The sequence below is a fragment of the Podarcis vaucheri genome, assembly GCF_965113315.1.
Source record: "Podarcis vaucheri genome assembly, chromosome: 6".
In the NCBI taxonomy this organism is placed as follows: Eukaryota; Metazoa; Chordata; class Lepidosauria; order Squamata; family Lacertidae; genus Podarcis; species Podarcis vaucheri.
In genome coordinates, this window is record NC_138764.1 from 30,199,335 (window position 1) to 30,224,694 (window position 25,360).

The 25,360-nt window shown below is 42.9% G+C and overlaps 1 protein-coding gene across 1 annotated transcript in view; it reads right to left on the reverse strand.

Moving 5' to 3' along the window:
- The window catches only part of ABCA4 (ATP binding cassette subfamily A member 4), a 102,592-nt gene that overhangs the window by 31,312 nt on the left and 45,920 nt on the right, over positions 1-25,360 (reverse strand). The window contains exons 13-20 of the mRNA XM_082227695.1: positions 24,400-24,605; positions 23,221-23,397; positions 17,363-17,585; positions 12,493-12,714; positions 10,868-11,072; positions 8,845-8,943; positions 4,388-4,603; positions 1,699-1,876 (exon numbers count right to left, since the gene is read on the reverse strand). Of these exons, the coding sequence (XP_082083821.1) occupies positions 1,699-1,876; positions 4,388-4,603; positions 8,845-8,943; positions 10,868-11,072; positions 12,493-12,714; positions 17,363-17,585; positions 23,221-23,397; positions 24,400-24,605 (1,526 nt within the window). The remainder of the gene's footprint in view (positions 1-1,698; positions 1,877-4,387; positions 4,604-8,844; positions 8,944-10,867; positions 11,073-12,492; positions 12,715-17,362; positions 17,586-23,220; positions 23,398-24,399; positions 24,606-25,360) is intronic.

Consider the following 25,360-nt stretch of genomic DNA (forward strand, 5'->3'; position numbering starts at 1 on the left):
GAAAAAAATGCTGCTCTTCCAGAGAGACATCTGCTTTTGTTTCTCCTATTACTTCCACTTTTATAAGATAGGCATTTCCTTCTCCCGAGGTCTTGGAATTATCCCCCCACCCCCGCACAAGACAATGTGATCACCAATAAGGGTAATCCATGTTTATAATTCACACTAGTTAAGATGGGAGAGTAAGAGCAATCCTCTGTAGGAAACAAGATGATTACCTTCATTTTAAACAATATTTACTGCTGTATCTAAAACCAGAACCGCTCCAGGAAACAAAATATATGGCTATGTAAATTTACAATACATGCAGAAATTAAAATAAACCCCAATACCTAACTATGTGCCTGGGCTGCACAACAACAATTGGCATGCAATTTGGAGGGGAACACACACACACATATGCACATCCTCCATATTGTTCTTAGCTATGCATACCCAAGTATAATTGTCAGCAGCAATAAGCACTTAAGGTTGTTGTGCCTATCTTTTGAGCCACACACAGAGAATTTCAGTTTTGTTTGTGAAATGAAGAACCATTCAGTGAAATTAACAGGAACTAGCATCAGAGTAGAGAGATAAATGCAAGCTCAGCCTCCTGTCATCTCTAGCGATGTTAGTGAATTTTGTAACTACTTGGCTCAGCACATGAGCTTGTCCATTTTAGAATGCTCAGCTTTATTATGAATTGAATACCATTTTCCCGAGAAGTTCTTCTCTGGCTCAGAACGTTAAATGACATTCTGCTGACCAAGCACCCCAAACCCACTGCACATTTTTTAAAAAAGTTTTATGTTCATTGCTTGCTCTTCACTAATCATGTGATGATTACTGCAAACTACCAGATCACCTGATAAACAAAGAGCAGTTTGTTTAGTGAGAATCTATGAGGGTCAATCACTTTCCTTGATTGTTCTTTACATGCATTTGGTTGTGGTTAGTGTCCCATATCTAGATTGAAACCCCTCTCTTGTTCTCAGGTGTGTTTGTTGGTGATGATAGTGGCAGTGGTTGAACTTTCCATCATGGCTGATTCTCCACTGGGGCACTGGAAACTAAATTACAGTCTCAAGGCCAAAATGATCACACCTGCATACACACCAATGCCAACATGACAAGTCTGCAGAGAACGCTTAAAAAAATACACAAATATTTTCTGAATACAGAGACCACTCTGAACCACCGGGAGCTCACTTATCAGCAGGTTTAGCCTCCTCCTCCATCCCACACATACTACCTGTAGCACTTCATTTCAGAAAGTGTTTGCTGAGGTTACAGGTGTGAAATGTATCTTCACTCTTCAACTCTTATCTGTAACTGGAGTTTTACAAGCCACACCTTCTTTTCCCTCCCTCCCTTTTAAAAAAGGGCATTACAACCTAGTTTTGTCTTATTGTCAGTGAACTAAAATTATGAATATAACTTAAGAATAATAGCAAAGGTGGCTATGCATCAAACCTGTACCTGGGCAAGTATAGTGTCTGTGTGTGTGTGTGCATGTAATGTTAGTATATAGCATAAGAGGCCAGCATCTTGATGAAACTAAGAAGGTTTGGATCTGCTAAGTGCCCGAATGGGTGGCCACCTGGGAACTGTGTCTGCCACCTTGGGTTCCATGATGGAAGGAAGGCAGAGTATAAAGTGCAAGAAAAAAAAAATATGGAATTAGCAGCATGATAATCTTATCTCAGACTGGCTCACATAGTGGTTGTCTTCCCAGCTCCGTTGTGGCCAAGGAAAGCAGTGATCTGACCCTCATAGAACGTAATAGTCATTCCGTCAACAGCTGGCTTAGAGCAACCGGGGAAGATCTTCACCAGGTTCTGAATACACACGCCTGGGACCAGACCAGAAGGCTCTTCTTCAAAGTGCAAGTTTGCTTGAAAGAAAGATTTTTTTTATATTAAAAAAACATTAATGAAACAACTGCAGAGGTGGGCTGTAGAGGTGTGTGACTACAGCTCTAAGAAACACAGCATATTATAATTATTAGAAGAAGCAGTTGCATTGCAACACATTCTGGTTCACCGTCCCCCTAACAGTACACATTTTTCCCCCCTGGGTTGCATCATGGTTAGCCCACAAAGGATTGGACCTGCAGTGATTTTTGTAGAAACTGTCAGGTCCGAGCTAACAATAATGGTCATGGGCATCTGTTGCTGACAAAGCTTTCATGGACCTTCTACCACACTGAGGATCGCCCTTGGCCATTACGAATATTCATATTAGGACTACTTTAAATTGCTCCATTTGCCGGTATAGCCAACTATGTGGTAAGCTGAGAACCAAGTCAAAATTTCTGATAAGAGACTTATGAGAAGGTAATTTCTGAGAATTCCCCCTCCCAAACACACAAAGGGCATTTTTTTTCAGCCACCAATTGAACCCCCAACCTCCCTGAGGGTGCGGGGGAGCGCAGTCTGCAAACTGACCAGCAACTGTGCACAATAGTTCACTACAGAGTCACGGTCATGGCACAGAGCAATTTAAAGTGGCCTCTTATGGTGCACAGGAGAAAGCAGCAGGGGGCCTTTATCAGCAGTGACAACAAAATCTGGCATGTAAACAATCCATCTGTCCACTTGAACAACTTTCTTTTTTTTCCTTATTCCACTCCTCCCCACACAAAAAAGGGAACAGAATGAGATCACCAGAGTTTAGAATAACATTGTTTTCTTTTTGTCTTGGTGGGAGAAACTCACCCTTGTGCAGGAGGAAAGATCAAGGCCCGGGTTTCCCACTGAATACAGACCATCCAGAAGACTGAGCTCATAAGACTGCCATTTTAAATGCCACCATGGGGACTGTTTTATTTTGCTTAATTCTGGGCCAAAGAAACAGGCTTTGAAGTAAACGACCCCCTTGGGCATTTGAGATGATGTAAATCAAGAGCCTTTTGACTTGTGTTTATCTAAGTTACCTTAAGATTTGTAGGGGAGTTTCCATAAGGGTTTGCTTACTTAACTTTTCAGGATCAGAAGAGTTATGTTAGGGTGCAGTCAACTCAGTCCAGGCATGTTCCTTTCTACTAATAAGGTATTGTCAAGAAATGTATGTGATTCTCCCACCCTATTTTTTTAAAAAACCTTCCTTCCACTTGCAGTCTGAAGTGACCTAACAGGGCACAGGTTTACAACCAGGCCTTCATGAGGGCTTCTGATGGCATATTCAGCATTCAGGTTTGATGGGCAAAACTTGGAAGAAGAGAGGCTAAGCTACCAGACTCAGGCTGACATAGCAAGGCACCAGAGTGCCTTTTCAATCACGTATGATGGGCTGGAGACATGAGAACACAAGATGTTTTGTGCATACATTTTCAATGCAGGTATTTGTGTTGGTGGAACATCAGTATAATTTTAATTTAAAATTCATTACTTTTTTTTTTGCAAGTAAACAAGGAGCACTGCAACATGGATAGCTAGTTTTAGTCATCAGTCATCTGTGCAGGATATTTTTTAAGTTTCCGGACACTACTGCTGCATAAAGTCCTTGGATTTAATACTACAAAGATATATGAAAGTTTCTAGGACATGGATTTAGCTTTTCCCCATTCCAAATACAATAAAGGAAGCTGAGAAGAAATTCAATTCAATGGATCCTGAATTATGTTCTTTTCAAATCTGTGTTTTTCAAAAACACATTCATCACACAAGCTCCCTAAAGGTCACAGGTTAGAAAAGGGAATGTCAGTTATTTATTCTAAGGCAGGCCAACTTCTGCAGAGTTTTGGGATTTGCAGCAATCTGGGGAATAAGCCAACAAGGTGCTAGGAGGAGATATGGTAAAGAGTTCTTTGCTTCTTGACAAGCTAGATCTTTTTGAAGGAAGACCCCTGCTTTCATTCACCATCATCACACAGGATGAACCCAAATGACCTGGGGTTTCATTCAATAAGTTTGAAAGAATGTGTGCTCATGCTCAGTGCTTGAATCACCAACTTTTCACCAAATGCAAAAACTCCAGTTCTGCAGAAGGTGACTCCCTGTGTCCAAATATTGCTTCAGAAGGTCAGCTTGCACAGCAAAGAGAATCAAGCAGAAGTTTCCCCCCGCCACCCTGGACTGTAGCACATCAGTGTACATACTATGTTTGAATGCTGACCCATTTAAAAAGGTTTATAGATGTCTGAGAGGAAGCTAGAGTGAACTGTTCACCCTGATTGTGCTAGTTTTGTATGCCAACCTCCAATGAAGAGTTCTTCAGACTGTTTTGTTGGAATTGGCCCTCCTGGGACAATAAAGTGAGATGCCTCTACTCTGCCACACCCACCTGGAGCTATTCACACACCACCACATAGGCAGACAAACAAACTGGCGACAAAGAAACACATCAAAGTTCAAATGTATAACACAAAAAGAGTTGCGATTACTCCGCTTCTCTCTCTCCTTACTAGTCATTTCATCTTTGCCTTTTGCCTCTGCCTCAGGCTTCCCCTGCTCGATGTACTCTGGTTTCCTTTTGTGTTTACATTTGTTTTCTTTACCATCCTTCTTCAACGGGCTGTCTGTCTGGGTTTTCCCCCTGTCGGGTTCGTCAGCCATGGACTTTCTCATCTCTTCTTCTTCAGCCTTCATGTTGACGCTGCCTTCCTTCTCTGAACCTTTGTCTAGGTCAATCAGAAATCAAGTCATTTTTAAAAGGCAACCACTGCTGTCAGTCTTGAGTACACACTACACCTTTATAGCACATTTGAAGCATACTTCCCCACTCAAATAATTCTGGGCATTGTAGTTTGTTAAGGGTTGCTGGGCAGTGTAACTTTTTGAGGGGTAAACGACCATACCCATAATTCTTTGAGAGGGGGTGGAAAGGTAGCTTTGTGAGGGATAAACTACAGTTCCCAGGATTCTTTGGTGGAAGTACTGTGATTTAGACGTGCTTTCAATGCATGGGGCGGATGTGATCTTAAGTTTCATTTAAACATTTAACAGAAGACTCTCTCTCTCTCTCTCTCTCTCTCTCTCTCTCTCTCTCTCTCTCTCTCTGTGTGTGTGTGTGTGTGTATCACGACCACCAGAAGGCACATGCCTAAATAGTGAAGGCCATTTGGTTGGGTATAGGTCTTTTAAAATACATAGAATTGTTAAGTAAACTACAAAACACCAGGAACTTCTTGCCCCTTGCCTAACAAAGCTTAAGGAGAAGCATTCTATGCGGTTTAAATCTTTTTTTTTACAGCTCTTCTAGAGGACTAGGACCTTAAATGAGAGATTTTAAAACTTCCCAATAGGAACTTTTGTTCCTAAATCACAATGACTGCAAGTGAGACTCAGAAAACAATATTAAATTAGATGTGATTCTTACTACTACAGAGTGTTTCCTATTTCACTATGTATTGTGTTCACAGAGTACTTACTGCCTCAGTGATCAGGGTATGCTTTGCATTCCTGTGATGTTCAAGTCCTTGCTCTGTTAGGTTGTTACACGCAAGTGGCAAGGTGAGCCAATCCCTTGCCTCATCTCCCAGTGTCACAGCACTTCTTGCATTTCCCCTATCAGTGTATTTGTGGCCACTGTCCCATGGTAGGAGGGGGCACCTGCACTGATACAGGTTTAACACAGGTGTTTTATGGGCTGCCAGGACATGTGTCGAATAACCGGGTGAGGCCGTAAAACACCAGGCAGATGGTGACTCTAAGGACATGGCATGGATGCGCTACTCTGTTGTTAAAAGATTTAAAGCAGCCTTTATCTGCCTCGGGTCCCCCAATGTCGTTGGACTACAACTCCCATCACCCCTAGCTAGCAGGAGCAGTGGTCAAGGATGAAGGGAGTTGTAGTCCATCATTATTCGGGGACTGAAGGTGGAGAAAGGCTGAACTGAAGTTGGCAACATTTTTAAAATAATGCCTTTCAGTGGGCTTTGCTGATGCTCTCAACATGAAGATCCATGCTGCTATTGCTGATTACTTGTTTCATTTAGGAATTGCTTCCTAAAACAGATCCCAGAGCAATTTACAGGAAGAACATATGAGCAATTGTATATATAAAAGCAATGACATATATGGAAAAACAAACGAGAAATGTTGAAAGGACAAAAGAGAGGATCAAACAGTTGTGCGCTAATTTCTAAGTCAGGACTGTGGGCTGGATGTGGCCCTCCAGGCTTCTCTACCTGGCCCTTGGAACCCTCCCCAAGCTTCACTCCTTATTAGGCCTGTCTCGCACCCTCCTGGAGTGTTTTTGCTTTACTGGATTATGTCCTTTAACTCTGATTATGGCTCTGCGTTGCCTGGGTGGAGGAGAGTTTGTTGTGTGAATGCATGTAGCACAAAGGTAGCAGTTGCATTAATTGTTCTGCCCACCTTACCCCCACAACCCATCAATGCCTTAAAAAGCTTTGCCTAAATATTCCTCGTAGTATATAGCCTTGCAAGGCTGCTTTGATATGTGGCATCCTGGAAGCTGGAAAACAGAAGCAATGTCAATAGTAACAAACAGATGCATCCTCTGTTCTTCTGAATTCCTCTCACAGGACATCCAGTGGGAAAGCTGTACTTTCAGCTGAGAATGCAACAAAAGCAAATCCGCTTCCAAGAGGGGCAATGTTGCTGCCCCTTTTCCCGCTCTGACCCTAGCATGTGCCATGACTGGGATGGTGCTGGTGGGAGAGGTTTCAGGTTGTTTGCAGAGGGGATTAGCCTCCTGCTGGCCCAGAAGTACCTTCATCTGCTGAGAACCAGATTCAAACAGCCTGTCATAGCCTGTGAAGTACTATGGCAGCGAGAAACAGAACAGCCATGCAAACAACAGATTTTCTCCTCCTTTCTCTGTAGTATAGCAACTGTTTGTCACTGTGGTTTTGTGGATTCTGGAATGAGCTGTTTATGCATCTATTCCAGGCACTTGGACTCACAGTAGTGATTTCAACATCATTGATAATTCAGTGGAGCTGGATGATTGGAGGTTTTTCTTAATGAAAACTAGTTTAGCACCCTTAACATGCACGCAGATCCAGCCAGTTCATATAATCCAGAGTATTCTTCATATGACCATTCCCAGGGACCCAACGGAGGACATAACATCTGACCAGGTTCTTCCTTGGGTGTATCAGAAATCTGAAGAGGTGCTGTGTCAATGAGATGTTGCTAGGAAGTTAAACCCAAGCCAGGAATGCAGATGCATCAGCACCTTAAAGGTGATCAAATTTATCATGGCATATGCTTTGCTAAATTAACGCAGTATCATCCAGTTACAGGTGTGTGTGTGTGTGTGTGTGTGTATATATATATATATATATGCATCATTTCTCTTTTTTTTTTTGGGGGGGGGGGGTATAATTGTAAACCATGAGGTCAAAGGGAAATGAAATGTAGAAAAGCACAAGCGATGGTAATTATGTTATTAACAGTGGTAATTCGGAAAAAAACCAAATACATCCTGGCATTGATATGTCAATTAACACATATAATGTGCTCAAAATCCTTTGTCTCGGTTCAGTCGATAAGTGATAGCACTGAACCTCTTGGTGTGTTGTAATTCAGTGGTTTCACAATGCAGTTTTCGTTTGACGTTCCTTTGCTCCATTGCTGGCCATGCTAAAGCTTGACATTTTCACACTGGCTTTTCAGTATTGCGGTTTCTGATGTCAGACTTCTGCCCATTTATTCTTTTGCAAAGAGGCTGGCCTGTTGCAGAAGGGCTTTCTGGCAGATGATGGCATATATCACAATGGAAGATGATCATGTGAATGATCTCAGTATTGTTGCCAGAGTAGACACTGGGCAGAGTTGGGTCTGATCCCTGTGTCTGCAGCTCCATTTTGTGACCTGTTGTTGCTGTTTTAAGGAGGGAGCCTCTCTTTAACCAAGTACATGCCCACCTCCAACGGAAGGAAGTGCAGTTCTCCAGCATGGGCTCTACGTAGATCACCAATGATACATTTGAAAATACATGTACAAATACTCAGGTTCACACTTCATACATCTGACGAAGTTGGGCTGTAGTCCATGAAAGCTTATGTCATAACAAATGGTTTGCTTTTAAGATGCTGTTAAATCTCTTGAAGGCTTTTGCTAAAAATGCAGGGAACAAGTCTGCCTCTATGTATCTTGGATGTGTGGACCAGTTCCCAAATGGTCAGGATGCAAGAACACGCCTATCTCAAATGGGCTGAAGAATATTGCCTTTCTATTATGCATCTCTTGGTAGATGCGAGAGCATCCTTCTCCATGTCTGTAGAAGTCTGCTCCAGTCTCAGGTTGCTGCTGAAAAAAGGCAGCATCAGAAAGAGAGGACCTGGATCTTCCAACATATTTGCGTTGAGAAAACAGATATCGTAAGACTAAAGGGAACATGGGTCGTCTTTGAGTATCAGGCTTAGTTCAGACCGCTTGCAAAAGTGTTGGTCACATCTGTGTGTTGGACCAGTTTTAGCCCTTGTTTGGGGACACATCAGAAGTATGGTTTCACTTGGGGTGGGGGGCAGGAGGGAAGGGAGATTACAGAATATTTCCAGGAACAGTGAAATGCTATACCTGATATTCAGAGTCACTCCAGTGCCAGCTCAGTTAACATCAGAATCATGCTACTTCCTTCAGCAGTTGTCATAACAGCCCTTGTCAACTATCTCCAGACAGATCAGTAAGAGAGACATGATTTGCAGGCCGCCAGTTAATCTCAGCATAATTTAGAAAGATTTCAGACAGAACCCCGACTCGCTCTCCGGCAACACTTTTAATAACAGTGGGCCACTCAGAGTTCAAAGCCACCTGCTAAGATTCCCACTGTAAGCCTGTGTCTAATCTTTACAATGGCTCCCATAATGAATGCAAGAGAGCATTCGCCTCTAAACGGATCAGCGGTTCTCAAGTTATTTCTGAACACCAGTTTTTCCACATAACTCACCATCCACAGTTGTTGTTTTCTCAGCCTTTGGGTGCCCTGACCCTAGCCAGTAAGACTGCTGGAAAGGGAAATACCAAGGCCGTGGTATCCCATAGTCTCCTGAAACAAAAACAAGTTGGTAGGGTGCATAAACCTCTTTGTGTTTTGCCATGGGGAAGAACCCATCTATGCAAATCTTACGCTGCAATAATTACTTGATGTTTCATTAGCAGCAAACATTGCTGTGCACTAGAAGTTCAAACAAAGCACAGCCACCCACCACCGTCTTGGCTGTAAAGTTTTTTTACAGAGGGAAAGGGACAGAGGGAGAATAACCACATTCCCAATTGCTTTTGTTTTCAAAACTGAAACTCAATTTAATTAAGGAATTAAGCTATTCCCCAGACCAGGGATTGGTTGAATTTTTAATAAGCAGGCAGTGAAAGCCTGTACAGTATGTGTTCTGCCTAAGGCAAGGTTTGAAACAGGGATTTCCTAGCTCACTTTCTTAGCCACTACATCATCAGTTACACTAACTATTACTCTGCATTCCATTACACTATGAAGTGACTTGATTCCTGGGGGCAAATCCTACCCTCAAAGTTAATTTCCAAATTCCAAAGATTAAGGGGCCACTGCAGATGAAACTGTCCAGCTGCCTTAAAAGATTTCATTCTCTTTCTGCAGTGTCGGTGGCTCTTGAGAGAACTATCCTCCTGGTGTGCTGTGTAGCAGGGCACCAGAGAAGGAGGAACAGACCACCTCCTTCCTTTTGGCCTGCTCCTGCTTCCAGTCAGTACATTTTTAACGAGAAGGGTGGGGTGGGGGGTCTGGGAGGGATGATGTTTTGCGGATCAGGTGGGAATTCTTTTCCAGCTCAGATTTTAATCCCTAGGCTCATAAAACTAGCCTCTTCTTTCGGGCTATCTTTAAGAGCTCCTGAAGCTCATACCCAAACCAAGTCATAGCAAGCTGGATCTGTGTCTGTACTAAGGATTTTTTCTTTGATGACCTTACATAGGGGTGGGTAACTCCCCGCCTTCCACCACAAGCCAGCCAATCACCACAATGACAATAGGTGATCTATTTTTGCCTGTGCAGATGGTCAGCTAACTGTAGCCACTTCCATAGCTCTGTGCGGTGCTTTGCAAGTCCCAAGAACCAGTTTACAAACACTGTACACACAACTTTGCAGGTGCAGACAGTCAACCCCCCTGCAGCTCAGTGGTGTCTTAATCTTCCTTGCACCTTGTGTCATATATGATGTCATGTGGGCGTTCCCCCACCCCCCAAAAAAGTTACCTTGTGGGACAAATAGGGAGGGTTTGGTAAACGAGGAAATGAGAAGCTTATATCTGCTTCCACCATGGATAAGATATGAAAATGCTATTTTGAAGTTCCTTAAAATGGAGTAGATTACAAGTCTTTTACAGAAGGGGAAAGGCTCCGAAACAATCCGGTGGTAACCAGCATCATTTTTAGAAACCCGTATAAGAGGGAAATCAAGGGTAAGGTGTGAGATTACCTTGTTCAGATAAGATCTTTTGTGGTGCTTTGTTTTAGCTTTTGAACACATATAATATGCGGCAGGACAAGTTTCTTAAAATGCCACATACTGTACTCTTCTGAACAAAAGCAAAAGAATATAAGATCATATGATACGTTCTCCTGGCAAATTGCAAATAGTGGCCTGAGACTTCCTTTTCCCTTTTGCCCTTGTGAATAATTTGCCAAAATGCTGACAGCAGGGACAAAACACCATAGTGTAAGGGACAGGGACCAAAATTTTATATTCAAGGCTATAATCATGTTTATTAACTGCCTTTTTGCAGTGGTAGCTACACAGAGCCACAGGACCTAGTGTTTGCACTAGGTTTCAACTAGTTGGCATTGAACATTCTGAGATGCTATTTATTTGATTTATTTTAATGTTTAGTTAAGCTCTAACTTTAAAATCCAGTTCTATTAAAATCACTCTTTAGCAGCAACAGTGTCCATAAGGCTACCTCTATTTAAAATGGGCAGGGAAGAGACATTGCCATACCTGGGAAGACATTATCCAAGTACCAAGCAAGCAATCCATAGATAAAACCATCCAAAACCATCATCTCCATAGAGAACAAGAAACTGTATTGATCTCCTTCTAGTGGGCTGGTTCGGATGTTATCCCACTGTAGCCCAAGGCCTTGCTCTTCATAGCGTGACAAGTATTCTGTACCAAACCCAAATGCCACAGGTGAAAGGAAGCTCTGGAAGAGGAAGAGGAAGGGGGGTGTCAAGTTACCTTGATGGGGGTGGGGAAAACTCTTAGCAATGAACATATGGCAGACAAAGGAATGAAAAGGGGATGGGTAGATTTCCTTGATTAGTTCTTCCTGAATGTTCCACTCCACTCATTTTCTATTTTTTTAAATTTCAGATTGTCTGTATTTGCATTATCCCCTCCCCCCTTTACAGATAAACATTAACAACTGTGTACATTAAAACACTATTGTTGTTTTTAAGCTAATGGAAATCACAGCAATTTTCCAAGACATTTTCAAGCACCCCTGAATTGTTGGAGAATTTTGCCTCTCAACCCCCTACAAAGATTATTTGGTGAAATCCCCCCTCCCCATTTCCCCACCCACAAATATCAATCAATCAATAAATCAATCAATCTCTTTTATAGACATAAAAAGCACACCATATACACGGATCAGAACACAACACAGTTAACAAAATGTAGTAGGAGATACTTTAGGATAAAACTGTCCAGACATCATGAAGTACGAAGATGGCTCTTAGGACCTGTGGTGACATAATTTAATAGTGTCACTCAAAAATCTTGCCACATTCTCCACAATGTCATTACTACAACTGTTCAGCAAATAAGACACCCTGGAAGAGTCAGTGTGAAAAACCCCCTCCTTTGATAAGGGGGCCAAATATATTTTTGCATAAAATGGGCAATAAAAATAAAACATGTCTGATGGATTCAACCTGTTTTGTGCCACAAGGGCAGTATATTTCAGAGAGTGGGGTTTTCAAGAATCTACCTTGCAAAACTGCAGACGGTGACATTAAATCTTGTGAGGGAAAGAGCTCTGCGTAGGTGGGGATCATAAAGCTGGTGTAAATATGGAGTGTCCTGGCCAAACGAGGGTGTAATTTTATAGTGGTGAGCCACGCTCTGGTTTCCAGCAGCCTTTGTCCAGTTTCCAGACAAATGGCTGTATATGGCACACAATTTGGCAGCGCCAGGATTTTGTGCATAAATTTGTATTGGAAGCATTCCAACGATTGCTTAACTGCACCAGTCCATAATGGAATGCCATACAGGAGTTTTGGGGCTACTTTGGTGTTGAAAGCCTTTAGTGCAGCTGGGACGAACTGGTTCCCTCTGTTAAAGAAGATACAGGTGATAGCCAGAGCTAGTGTTAGACTATCCACTCCATTAAGTGCAAGCTTACAATGGTATTTACAGGAAGCATTATATTGGAAGTGGATGCCTAAGTATTTAAAGTTTTTAACCTTTTCCAATGGGTTTCCACTGATCTCCCACCTATGAGGCTTCCAAGATGTCGAGAAAACAAGATGAAATTATAAAAGTTATAAATGACACAGTTTAGAGGGCACTGTGGTTTCTATTGAGCTGGGTGGAGGTAGTGGGTGAAGAGGATTTCTTACCGCCATAATCTTTAGCTTAAAAGTCAGCCGGTCCTGCCAGGCAAAGCAAACAATGTGAGGCAAGTATAGGGTAAAGTAGATGACGCCACTGCAGGCAGCTGCCAGATTAGCCTTGGAAAAGAAGGTGCTGAGCAAGAAGCACTGCATGATGCTGGCCGTGGTGAAGGTCAACAGGAACAGGAACAGGAGGTGGGGGTTGCTGTAATGAAGCACTCTGCCATACTGCATTGAAAGAAAGAAAGAAAGAAAGAAAGAAAGAAAGAAAGAAAGAAAGAGAGAGAGAGAGAGAGAGAGAGAAAGATCCAGTTAATCACAGTCTCCATTGACAGCATGGCAGAGACCATAACTCATCTCTGCTCATTCATTGCTGTCCATCCTCTCTGCCTAGGCATTTATGTCAGAGTCTATTGAAAAAAGAAGGGCTGGGCTGATGTTCTACCTTCTGCCAGACAATAAGATACATGAAGGGTATTCATATCTCTGTTAAACAACTGTGTGTGTGTTGTGTGGAAGGATGCACCTGTATGAGAATTTCTTTAAGCTATGCGGTCATGCAACATATCCAATCCTTGTAAAATGCCACATCATAGCAACAGGCAGCTTAAGCTGTGCTGTTTCTTCTGTGCTGTGCATGTCATCAGTGTGGCTTCATCATACTTCTCCTTTCACGCAAGATGTTGCAATATTGCTGCAGCAGGTTGCTCAATGTCATAGAGTTGCTAGTAAAACCTTAGCTTCAAGATCAGGCATTTTGGGTAATGCAGCCTCCTTTAAGATCAGGGCATGGTTACCAGTAGCTATCTTGCAGGGAAGGTAGCCTGCCATGGATTAAAAGGTGACAGGATGACCCTGCACACTCCTAGATAGGCACTGGGTGAATTTCTCTCCAGATGTTGTTGGATTCCAACTCCCATCAGCCCCAGCCAGCAGGACCAATGCTCAGGGATGATGGGAGTTGTAGTTCAACATCATCAGAAGGGCCACAGGTTCCTCATCCCTGTACCGAGCACTGGGTGATAACAAGGCAGGAGGACCACCATCACAGGGTAGAGTTCAAACACAGAAGTTCAGAAGACTTGTTCTCCAGATTTCTGGCTCATCATTAAGGCAGCACCCTCACTTGCTCTAAGTGCAGTTCAAAGGCACAGGTCTTGTTAAGTTGTGGGTGAACATATCAGACGACACGGCGATTCTTCCAAGCAGCTCTTTATTTGTAAGCTGGAACAGAACTGAGCTGAAGAGCTCAGTCAGCCTGCTTATATAGAGCTCCAGAACAATGTAAGTGTTGCAACTTTCTAAAACTATCCAATCACTGAATGTCACTTTTGATCCTTCATTTGCATAACTATCTACAGTATCCCCCTGCTGGCCCAGGGTGAGAACTTCAATACATAACAGGTCTAGTCTAGCATGTGGGTGTCTCATGGACTGAATCATGAATTACAAAAGCAGCTGCCTTTCAGTAATCATTAGGCCATTGCATGGATTGTTGCTATTGAAAAAATATCAGGTTATCATTGCTCCTCCCAGCATAAATTGTGCAGCTGCCCTCTGTTGGTCAAGGGACAATCACTTTGCTATGACTGCAACTCTATGCATGTCTACTCAGACATCCTATTGAGTTCAATGCGACTGTTTCTCAGATAAGCATGTACAGCATTGCATCCTATAGCAGTCAAACAGATAGTTCAACCAGACTAAAATTTTACAAAATGTGAAAAGTAAAAGATTTGGAATGGGGCTAAAAACATGTTCCTCCACCTCCCTAGTTTGCTTGAAGTGTTTTTATACAAATTCACACACTGCACCTTTGCCTGAAAGCAGATGCTTAAAAATAATTAAACCAAAAAGCCAAAATACTGAATTTTCAGAGCATATTCTGATTATGCATGTCATCTCTTCTCCCCAGATTACAGTCCTCTGAAAAATAGGGTCCATGAAGAGGGGAATCAACTGTCTTTTTAAAAGTTGCTGTCTTTTAAAAAGTTGAAATAGTATTTTGCTGCTAAATGACATTCAAATACCCAGAACCAGGGAGATCTCATGAGGGTGGCTAAGATCTACCAGGACCCTTTGCACTGCTAAGTAAACCAAGGATGATCTTTATGAATCTTTAAGGACCCCATTACAGTGAACAGTTGGACCTCAACTGGAAGTTAACCTTATCTAACCAAGTGGGACAGACAATTGTTCTGTACTTTTAGGCCTTACATATCTACAGCTATTTTTTGGCAAAAGTTACAAATGGCAATTGACCATCATTGTTGTTTTATCCCACACAGGAAGTGTGCTTGTTCATGTGCAGCAGTAATTATTAGCATTAAGTATAATTATGCTTGTGCAAGGAAGAATGACACACGAAAAGTGGCAGTAATGGAATAGCACAATATACAGTATGAATTACTACTGGTATGATATCACTGCTGGCATAAACTCCTATAGAGGAATGTGTCGGCCTTTAGCGTATCTGATTATATCACCAGGGGTCTATTGCCAACAACCAGCTCATAGTTTGCCAATATGTCAGATGTCAGATCCCCTAATGTACTCTTCAAAAGATACTGCCAAAGCCATTCTCTTAACAGCAGTATTTGGCAACGTACATGTGGCACGTAAGGCATTAACTATTATAGAAAAGAAGAAAAATATATATTGGATACACTGATCTGGACTTGAAGTGGGAAACAACCTCAGTCCAGGGGGGAAACACCAGATATAAATAACATCGGCCCTGCTGGTGAACTCAAACAAACAATAAGCACCAAATTAATGTGGTGTCAAAGTTAAGTGCTAACTATAGGACAGCATACCTAAGCCAAGCTACAATGTCAAAGCTGACACACCATATCAGTTCAGGTAGGCCTGGCAGAGAAATAATTGAACAGGAGCAGGCTTTTCTCATAAAAGTAAACTGTGCTTTAGCAGTAGTTGTTTACAAATATTTGTTCTTTAGTAAGCGCTAAGATTCTGGCATCCAGAGTCATCTTTATCAGGAAGGCTTTTTCTTTTGTTTTAGAATGCAGCAAATCACAAAGCATTCAAAATAACATAGAACCCTTATAATAAACAAACAGCAAGAGGAAGCAGAACATTAAATAAAGAAAGAAATCCTTAGGGTCACCAGGAAAAAACAAGAGCGCCACACCCAACAAGAAGAAACAGAACAAAAAAAGCCAAGCCAATGGGTATACAGAGGTATGTTTTCATGCTGTTAAGTAGTTCCCAATATGACAGAATAGTTCCCACTGCATTTTCGGTTTCGCCTTTGTCAGGAGAAATTTCCCAGGCACTATTTACTCAGAGGCATGAAAGGTGCACTCCACCCACCAGCTGCCAAGATGACCCGTGGCTTAAAAGCAAGAGTTCCATCTTCTAATGAACTTAAGAATAGCTCTGTTGGATCAGGCATTGGCCCGTCTAGTCCAGGATCCTGTTCTCACAGTGGCCAACCTGATGCCTATGGGAAACCCCCAAACAGAACCTGAGCACAACAGCACTCTCCCTTCTTGTGTACTGCCTCCAAGCATGAAGGCGGAATGTAGCCACCATGGCTTGTAACCACTGATAACTTTATCCTCCATGAATTTGTCTAATCCTCTTTTAAAGCCACTCAAGTTGGTGGCCTGCAGGAGTGAGTTCCATTGTTTAATTATAGCCTGTCCTTTTTTCTGTCCGGAATCTTCCAACATTCCACTTCACTGGATGTCCATGAGTGTTTTGAGCAAGGGAGAATCCATTCGGAACTATCCTAGAATGCTCATTGGATAACATTCAGCATTTATATAAAGCTTTTGGAGAATTCAAAAATTCCCTTGTTGTGCAACTCGACAAGGCAGATCAATATTATTATTTCCTGAGAGAATTTTGTGTGAGCAATTAAGCTGAAAGGTGGATTCTGGCCTTTTATGGCACCCTCTGCGTTGCGCATATTTGCAGTCGCTAAGAGGGCCATTCTACATTTTGCAAAGCAATGCCCAGTTATTATGTCTGGCGGACGTTAGAAGGTCGAGTAAGTCAGAGAGAAGGAAACAAAGAGGTTAAAGGGATGGGCTGCAGCTCAGTGACGGAGCATGCAACAGGTCCCCCAGGTTAAATCCACAGCACCTCTAAATAGGTCTGGCAAAACAACTGCAAAAGTTTGACACAGCTTTGGAGGTTATCCAAAATGTAGGGGGTTTGTGGTTAATTTTCCTGGGCAAAACCCCTGTCTGAAACCACCGCCGGTCACTGTAGACAACACTGAGTGAAATGCACCAGTGGTCTGACCTGGCAGCTTCCTATGTAAGACTTTGCAGACCAAATAGAGGAATGTGGAGAAGCTTATTGAAAAGATCAAAGCAAACGCCGAGGGACACACTTGAGTGGTATGACTCTGTGTGCCCCCTCGCAGAAGCAACGTATTTTTTCGAACCAAGCAAACAGCTGGTGGTTGTGACAAATGAGTTAGAGGGTAGATGCCTCACCGTAAGGTTTAAAAAGAAGTGAGAGAGAGACTTAGTGAGAGAAAGAGAGAGAGAGAAATTCCTGTTTTCTGAGGCCTCCTTGAAGTGAGCAGCAATGTTTAGAACGTGACCTGTCAAACCTAATCCAACCTGAGGCACTGTCATGAAGGCAATCTTGCGAGTCTCTCAGGAGTAAACATATCTATCTCTGTCAAGTGCTGATGCTGCCTTTGGGGGCTACCTAAAGGAATGCGCCTGCTGCTACGTGCTCAGGAGGCTGATCCTTCCAGCATAAGTCTGTCTGTCTGTCTGTCTCTTTTTCATATAGCTCCCATTATTCCTTGGTAGTACCGGCAGCCTGAGTGCAACATGGCACGTCTGGGCCTTGAAAAAGAAAAATGCTCCTCGCCTGGAGGTGATGCTCTTACCGTAATGAGAGTCGTCAGGAGAAACGTGCTCACACCCATCATGATGAAGCTGTCTAGGAACCAGGTGAACCAGACAGCCCCGTTAGTGACCCCCCTGTTCTTCATGGCCTCTTTCAGCCTCATTTCTTTTTCCAGCACAATACTCTTTACCATCATGGAGACAGAGTAGATCCAAGCAAGCACAATGAAGATGGGGAAGGCACGGTTCAGAGTAACCATGAAGCTGCCCAGGAAAGAAATAAAACAAAGGTTAAAATCATAGTCTCCAAGAAGCAGTGTGAAAGGGACGCACGGACTGAAACTGGTCTAACAGCCGTTCCTTCTCTCTAGGGAAACTCCTGATGTTTTCCGTGAGAATTCAGAACATCCTCAAACTATGCTTCCCAGTTTTCTTCAGGGGAAGTCATGAAAGTTAAGTTGGCATAAAACTGGTGTGAGTGCACAGCGTCATGGCATCCCTAAGACAGCGCAGCTTCATTATTAGGAAAGTGGATTAAAAAAATGGATTTCGCTTGATCAGGAAATGTTGCCCCATAAGGATTTATGGGTTCTGCCTTTTTGAAAATTGCCTTCCTCTGTTATTGCAGACAATTCATAACCCATATAAACCCCCAATATATTTAAGATTCGGTAGAGCTGGCTACAGCCCCTATCCCCAGTCTGCTCGCTGCTATTTCCACTTGGTGGTTGATTTATCTTTGTCTAAGGTTTTTCATTATGGGAACAATAGAAAACACCTTCTGATTGTGTGAGCTCTGTGTTAATGGCAATCTCAATTCAATGGAAGAAATCAAATTAAAAATAGGAGGGGGAGCAGGTTTAAATTGTTCACAGGTGTATCAACTTCTGCTGGAATATTCTTTCCCTGCCACGCATAAGCAGCAATCTTGTGCTGTGGCTGAACCCACACTGACTGCGCCAAAGCCCTGCAATCAATTACCCTTCTCAAATACCTGATCTAGAGTTAGATCCTGCCCTTTTGCACAGCCATGCCTCCTCCTTGAGGATATGATCAAGTCAGCACATGGAGATGTAGCAATTAAAAGGGGGGGGGGAAATAAATCTGTATCATATGTTTATGGGATTATCTGCGTCTGTTTTGTCTGTGCTGCTAGGAGAGGGGGTGGCATCTGGAGCCAAAGATAAGATCATGGCAAGACAGATCAAGTCAAAAACAAAAGGAATGCAGAGGCAGACTATTTCTCACCTTGGCTGCTAAGTGAGGTCGCTACTGGACAAATGGAGAAAAAGAGTGTTTTTGAGAATTAATCTAGGCCATGCTATTTGTGGCAGAGAAGGGATATATTTTGCAAGCTGGTGCCTCCCAGACAGACCCTTGTGTTTAAAAAGGAAACAGAAATAGAAACTAGAGACCACAAAATGATGCCCTCGAGGATTCTGCTGTTATTGCTTCATGATAAGGCTTCCCTGCCAAACTTCACTTTCAGAGTGCCAAGCCACTGTGTATTTCCCCTGTCCCCCTACCAATATCTTGTCAAAGAGCCAGCATGTTGCAGCTAGTGTGTTGGGCAAAGAATGGGGAGAGCTGGGTTTAAATTCTCGTTTAGCCATGAAGCCCGCTCACTGACTTTCAGCCTATGTTGTCTAGAGAGAGAGAAAATGAGGGTGGATCATGAGTTCCTAGGATAAAAGATGGGATATCAATATGATAAGTATATAAACAACGTACAAATGACACCCAAGTAGAACAATACTTGTGACTTTACTTTCACATACTTCAACCTTACAAGGAGAGTAAGAAATATTGTTAAATTTGCAGGGAGATGCTGCTATACAGTGCACACACTGAGTTGTACTCAGCATAAGTATACTCTGAGTAAACCCATTGAAATCAATAAATATGACTAACTTAGGTCCATTAATGTCAATGGGTCTACTCTGAGTAGAATTTAGTTAGCTTCAACCCATTGCTATCCTGACAATGCAATCCTACACATGTCTACTCATAAGTAACTCACACTGAGTTCAACTCCCAAGTTAGGACCGCAACCTGATTCGTGCCACTTTTTTCCTGCATAGAGCCAGTATATTCACTGGGGAGGGAGCCATGTGAGACTGTATCTCCATAATCCGTCATGACAACAGATACACAAGAGTGATTTTTTTACACGTGATGCTGTAAAATGAACCTATGCGGTATTTTCCCCAAACTGAGGTGCCTTCTAGGTAGGAAAAATGCCACATATTAAATATATATCTTACATGATGGAAGGTTGTATGTTCAGTGCAGTATTATCAATGCTTAATTTAATTAAATTAATTAATTTAATTGTTTTAAAATGCATGAATCTAAAAGAATAGCGTTTACATTCAAGAATTATGCTATTGGGTCTATCCACCAGAGGGCTGTCTTTCATCAGAGGCAGGCACTTCATTCACAGACAAGCAGCTATGGCAGCACATACCCAGCATAGTATGATTTAGAAGAAGAGACAGCCTTGAAGCAACTTTGAAAGCGGAATTATAAAAGACGACGTAAGTGGGATCTCATCTCATTATGTGTTGGGCCTACGCTATTAATCTAGCTCTCGTTTTACACGAGCATTTCCCCATTGTGAAACCAGTTTTAAAATGGCATTAAGAGCCCTTCCCTGTATGTAAAGAAGAGACCTGGGGGTTAATGATGATTGATGATAAATCAAAGGAATGCGAAACCTTTAGAAAAAGCTAGACCCTGGGCCTGGTCTCTTACCCTCTGTAATCTGAAAAAGAAAGTTCATTCAGCTTCTAACCTCAGGATTGCTGAACTTAATGGATAGCTGAAGTTGAAGTAAGAGGCTGAAGAATTTGATATTGTTAGGTTTTTGTTAGGGGGCGATACACAAAACTCAAATGCTGCATGCATGACTATGACCCTACCACCCCCTACCCCATTCCTGCGCATAGCAGCACAGGCAGCTGAGCCTCCACAAAACCCTGCAAATGAAGATGCTCAGATACTGTAGCTGCAGAACTATTCAACAATGCTGAGCTTTCAGAGGTGTGACATTTAAAGCTCTTCATTGTTTGGAGGGTTTGGTATCTGAGGAATGACCTCTTCCCACATGTCCCTACCCAAGCCATCATCTGAGGCCCTTCTCCGAGTGTCCCCACCTAGCGAAGGCCATGGGTGGCTATGAGAGAAAAGGACTTTTTAGTGGCAGACCCCTTTGTTTTTTGTTGGCATCTGTCTGTCAATGGAGTGTGCCTCCAAGGGTGAAGTCAAACCACTGTGTTAACTGCACCTAAGTGACCACCCCAGGGCACAAGCCTGGACAGTGTGCATGGAGGGTCAGACAACAAGACCCCCCTCTTGGCCTCACTGATGCAATCCAAAAGGAAGCAGAGCAATACGTTAGGTACCAGCTTGGCTGCAGGAGTTGCCAGAAGGAGGCATGCAAGGCACCATCCAACCATCTTAGGGACTCCATTCCAATTTTTGTAGGGTTTACTCCCTAGCCTTTTCTTCTCCCAAAGATATGCTGCAAGGCAGCAGAGATTTAGGATCAGTTTTCCTTCTCCTCAATGGGCTACCTTCCCAGGTTGACAAGCCCCAACTGCAGACCCACCCATTGTGGAATGCCCTGCCTAAAGAAGCCTGGCATGGTGCCTACTCTTATATCTTTCTGGTATGGGGTTTTATTTCTTTGCTTCCTATTTTGAATTGCCTGTTTTGGTTTTATTCTTGTGCTTGATTTGTTGCTTGTATTGTATTTTTACTGCAACATTATCTTCAGGTTTATCTGCTCATAGACTGTTTGTTACAGGGGCAGCATGCTGATAATAATAATAATAATAATAATAATAATAATAATAATAATAATAATAATAATAATAATAATAATTTATTATTTATACCCCGCCCATCTGGCTGGGCCTCCCCAGCCACTCTGGGCAGCTTCCAAAAGAATATTAAAATACTATAATACATCAAACATTAAAAGCTTCCCGAAACAGGGCTGCCTTCAGATGTCTTCTAAAAGCCTGGTAGTTGTTGTTCTCTTTGACATCTGGTGGGAGGGCATTCCACAGGGCGGGTGCCACTACCGAGAAGGCCCTCTGCCTGGTTCCCTGTAACTTGGCTTCTCGCAGTGAGGGAACTGCCAGAAGGCCCTCGGTGCTGGACCTCAGTGTCCGGGTAGAACGATGGGGGTGGAGACGCTCCTTCAGATATACTGGACCAAGGCCGTTTAGGGCTTTAAAGGTCAGCACCAACACTTTGAATTGTGCTCGGAAACGTACTGGGAGCCAATGTAGGTCTTTCAAGACCGGTGTTATGTGGTCTCTGCGGCTGCTCCCAGTCACCAGTCTAGCTGCTGCTAGATTCAAATTTTGTTTATCATTTATTACGTTTTTTTCACTTTTACAAAGGAGCTCAGGATGGCATATTATCACTCCCCACTCACATACAAAACTTCAAAACAGGCCTGTGGGGTATGTAAGTCTGAAAGGAAAAGACTGCGAGCTTAATAGCTGATCAGGCGTTTGAACGTGATATGGACAAGGAAGTTTTTGACCTTCTCTCTCTCATACCACTAGAACTCGGGGAAGATCCTGTGAAGCTGAATGTTGGGATATTTGGGACAGACAAAAGAAAGTACAGTGGATGCTCGGGTTGCGAACGTGATCCATGCGGGATGCACATTCGCAACCCGCAGCGTTCGCAACCTGCGTCTGCGCACGCACGAATTGCGATTTGGCTCTTCTGCGCATGCAGAAAGCACAAGCGCCGAAACCCAGAAGTAACCTGTTCCAGTACTTCCGGGTTTCGGTGGTCTGCAACCAGAAAAAATGCAACCTGAAGCGGCTGTAACCTGAGGTATGACTGTACTTCTTCACGCAGCCCAGATAAATGCTGCAGTTTGGTCCCATAAGGAACAGTTATAGCATCCAACTTGGGAGGTCTTAAAAGAGGATTAGACAAACGCATGGAAGGCGAGGCTATCAACCACAATGGTTATGCTTCTGATAGTGTGGCTCTTTGAGTGCCAGTTGCTGGGAATCACAAGTGAAGAGAGTACACTCAGGCCCTGTTTTTGGGCTTCCCGCAGGCATCTGGTTGGCCACCGTGGGAGCAGGACGACAGACCAGATGGGCCTTTGACCTGATCTAGCGGGCTCGTCTTGTGTTCCTAACATGGGTCTCCCTGATTCTAGTCAGACACACTGTCGATTTCACCGCACTGGAATCCCCAGTGGCAGCTCCACAGCTAGGAGAGTCTCTGGCTCCCTGATTTGCAAGGGCATTTCTGGGGCACAACTGCCCACACAATATATGTGGCTGCATGAGAGAAAAAGAGAACAAAATCCTGCTAGGTCGGTCAGTGTAAAATGTTTTCCAGAGATAGGGAAAGCAACTGATTGTTTTGGAACACTGTATCATTTCACCAAACCTTCCTTCAAGTTCTTGTTAAAAACCAGAGGAGTTTTTAAAAAAACAAAAGCTCTTTCCCCTCTCCCTTTGTTTGATGGGAAGATTCAGACAGCTATAAACTCTAACTTCTCCTGTACATTCCTGCTAATGAATCCATGGATTGTTGTTTTCCCAGTGGAAGTTATCCCAGACCTAAGGTCTCCTTGCTGTTCTCTATTTTAAAGTTTTAAAATGCTCCAGTGCTTTGGTGTTGTTGTTTTTTTGTTTCAGCCTCCTTATCTCAGAGTTAGCCAGGGCAGCAGCCCATCCCAGACTCCTTGGGGGTGGGGAGGAGATTTGCCTAATACCTTCATCCTGGATTTCTCCAGCTTTTCAGCAAGATCAAAGGCAAAAAGCAGCCAAGCCCCCTGTAAAATCCAATCTGCCACCCACCCAGCCACCCAATTAGTTATCAGAAATAGATCACTGTGGCTGCTCTTACTCACACATCATCTACAAAGCATGGATAGGGCATTTGTTGCAGATAGATCCCCGAAGGCACTTCAACTCCAGTCTGCGTCTTGATGATTCCATGCTCAACCATGTCTTGCAGATATGCAAACCCTCCCCAGATGTAACGCAGATCATCCACTGGGTCAGCTCTTGGGCCAGGATCCCAGTACCTGTGAAGACATAAAAACATTATACTCAACCTAGAAAGCTGAGGGTGGTGGAAAGCTGACTAGGGTTGACATTACAATTGCCAGAGCCTCGGACTTACACTATTCAAGGTTGAAAAAGTGGCAGCTCTACCTTGATGAGAACTACAGATCCCCGCCCAGCTAGGAACTTGTGTGTTTAGCTTAAGGCTGGAGATAGATCTAGGTCACTGTTGGTGTTTTATACTTTCCAAATTGGCTTTTCAGCCATTGCTTCTTTGTCTCAGAATCCTAAGTGTAACCTGAAACCCGCAACACCTAGCAGAGATTAATTTAGCCAGTCTGCAGCCTACATTTTGAGACTGAGCCTAAATGCAAACCGTATGGCTACAATACCCAGTCAATTTTTAATGTACTCTTTGTGTTTTCTTCTCCTATCTCCTATCTCCTCCCCTCAGCTTTGTACAGCATCCAACCTGACAAAGAATTCTGGAGAAAGCTTGCTCACTATTTTGTAACTTTTTAAGTTGGTCCTATTCAAGTTATTTCCCAATATCTTGGTTTTTTCCAGCTCTTCCTATGAACTAACACAGCTAACTTTGCTTTTTATGTTACCATAAATTATGTTACACCGAGTAAATCAGGCTTCCAAGGCTTCTCTTCTGTTACCAGCCTACACAATGTGGGGTCCAATTCTAGATGTGCATTCCACACTGTACCATCATATAAAGGATGGCTGTATATTATCAAGCATCTGCTCATCTGCTTCATAACACCCTCTGATTTAGGGATTACCATTAGGCAGAATTTGGGGTGGCAAACCCCCAAAGAGTAGCAAAATATCATTTATCTAGCTTTTTGTTATAATATCTTCACCACCAGGATATTCTGTCTTAGTCACTGAAATGTCTTGGCTGCTCTGATTTATATTCTGACTCCATCCAACCTGGGCCTAGAGCCATAGCCTAGGCAAGGCAAGCTTGGGCCAGGCCTTCAACACATTGCGAGATGCGAGACTGCCATCACCTGTCTTTGATTTTGTTCGTTTTCTCCACTGAATCTATATCCATGCGAATCTTGAATTTGACATGAGGCGGCAGCAGTCTGGTTTTTGGGTCCAGATCAGGAAAGATGACAGCAGCCCAGAATTTATTCTCCTCCAGAAGAGAAAGAGCACGGTGAGTCACGTGGGTTTCATCTGCGTGGCCTTCAAATTTATCAAGAGCCAAGCACTGGAGAGAGTACAAAAAGCAGAAGACACATTGAAGTAGGACAGAAGGACATTTGCATTACATAAGCACAAATGGGTTCACTATAACCTTTTTGCTCCTTACTCCAAGATAATGACAGCCAACATGGCACCCTCTAGATGTTGCTGGACTCCCCATCACCCCTGACTATGGGATTTGTATTCTGCCTGATGGTTTATTGTTTTTATTTTTCTGTGGGTTTGGGTCCTGAAAAGTGACTAATAAATAACTGAAATAATTGAATAAAACCAGTATCTCGAAGTCACCATATTGGTTATCTCTGCTCTAAAACAACATCAACACAACACATTGAAGCCAGTTTGAAATTGGATTGCTGGTAGTTTCTTGGTTGGGAAATGCATGAGACTTGAAACCATTTTAAAATTTTAATGTAGACATGCCTTAAGACTTCTATGCCTATTCTCATGCTAAAGTGATATGTAAAAACTGGTGATTAAAAGATAAAAGGAAAGACCGAAAAGGCCAACTTAAGAATATTCCACATCTAACATTTGTCCTACCGTCCTGTAATGGGTGGAGACTGACAATGCAATCCTACATACGTTTATTCAAAAGAGAGGTGCCCCCCCCGCAAGTTCAATGTGGATTACAATGGGTGTAGGATTGCAGCCTGAATGGAGTAATTGTAGGGTGAGAGTTGGGAGCCTGGTCATTAAAGAAATGTCTAGCCAGGAAGAACACCAAAGTGAAACCTTCATCTCAGCAAACAAACAGAG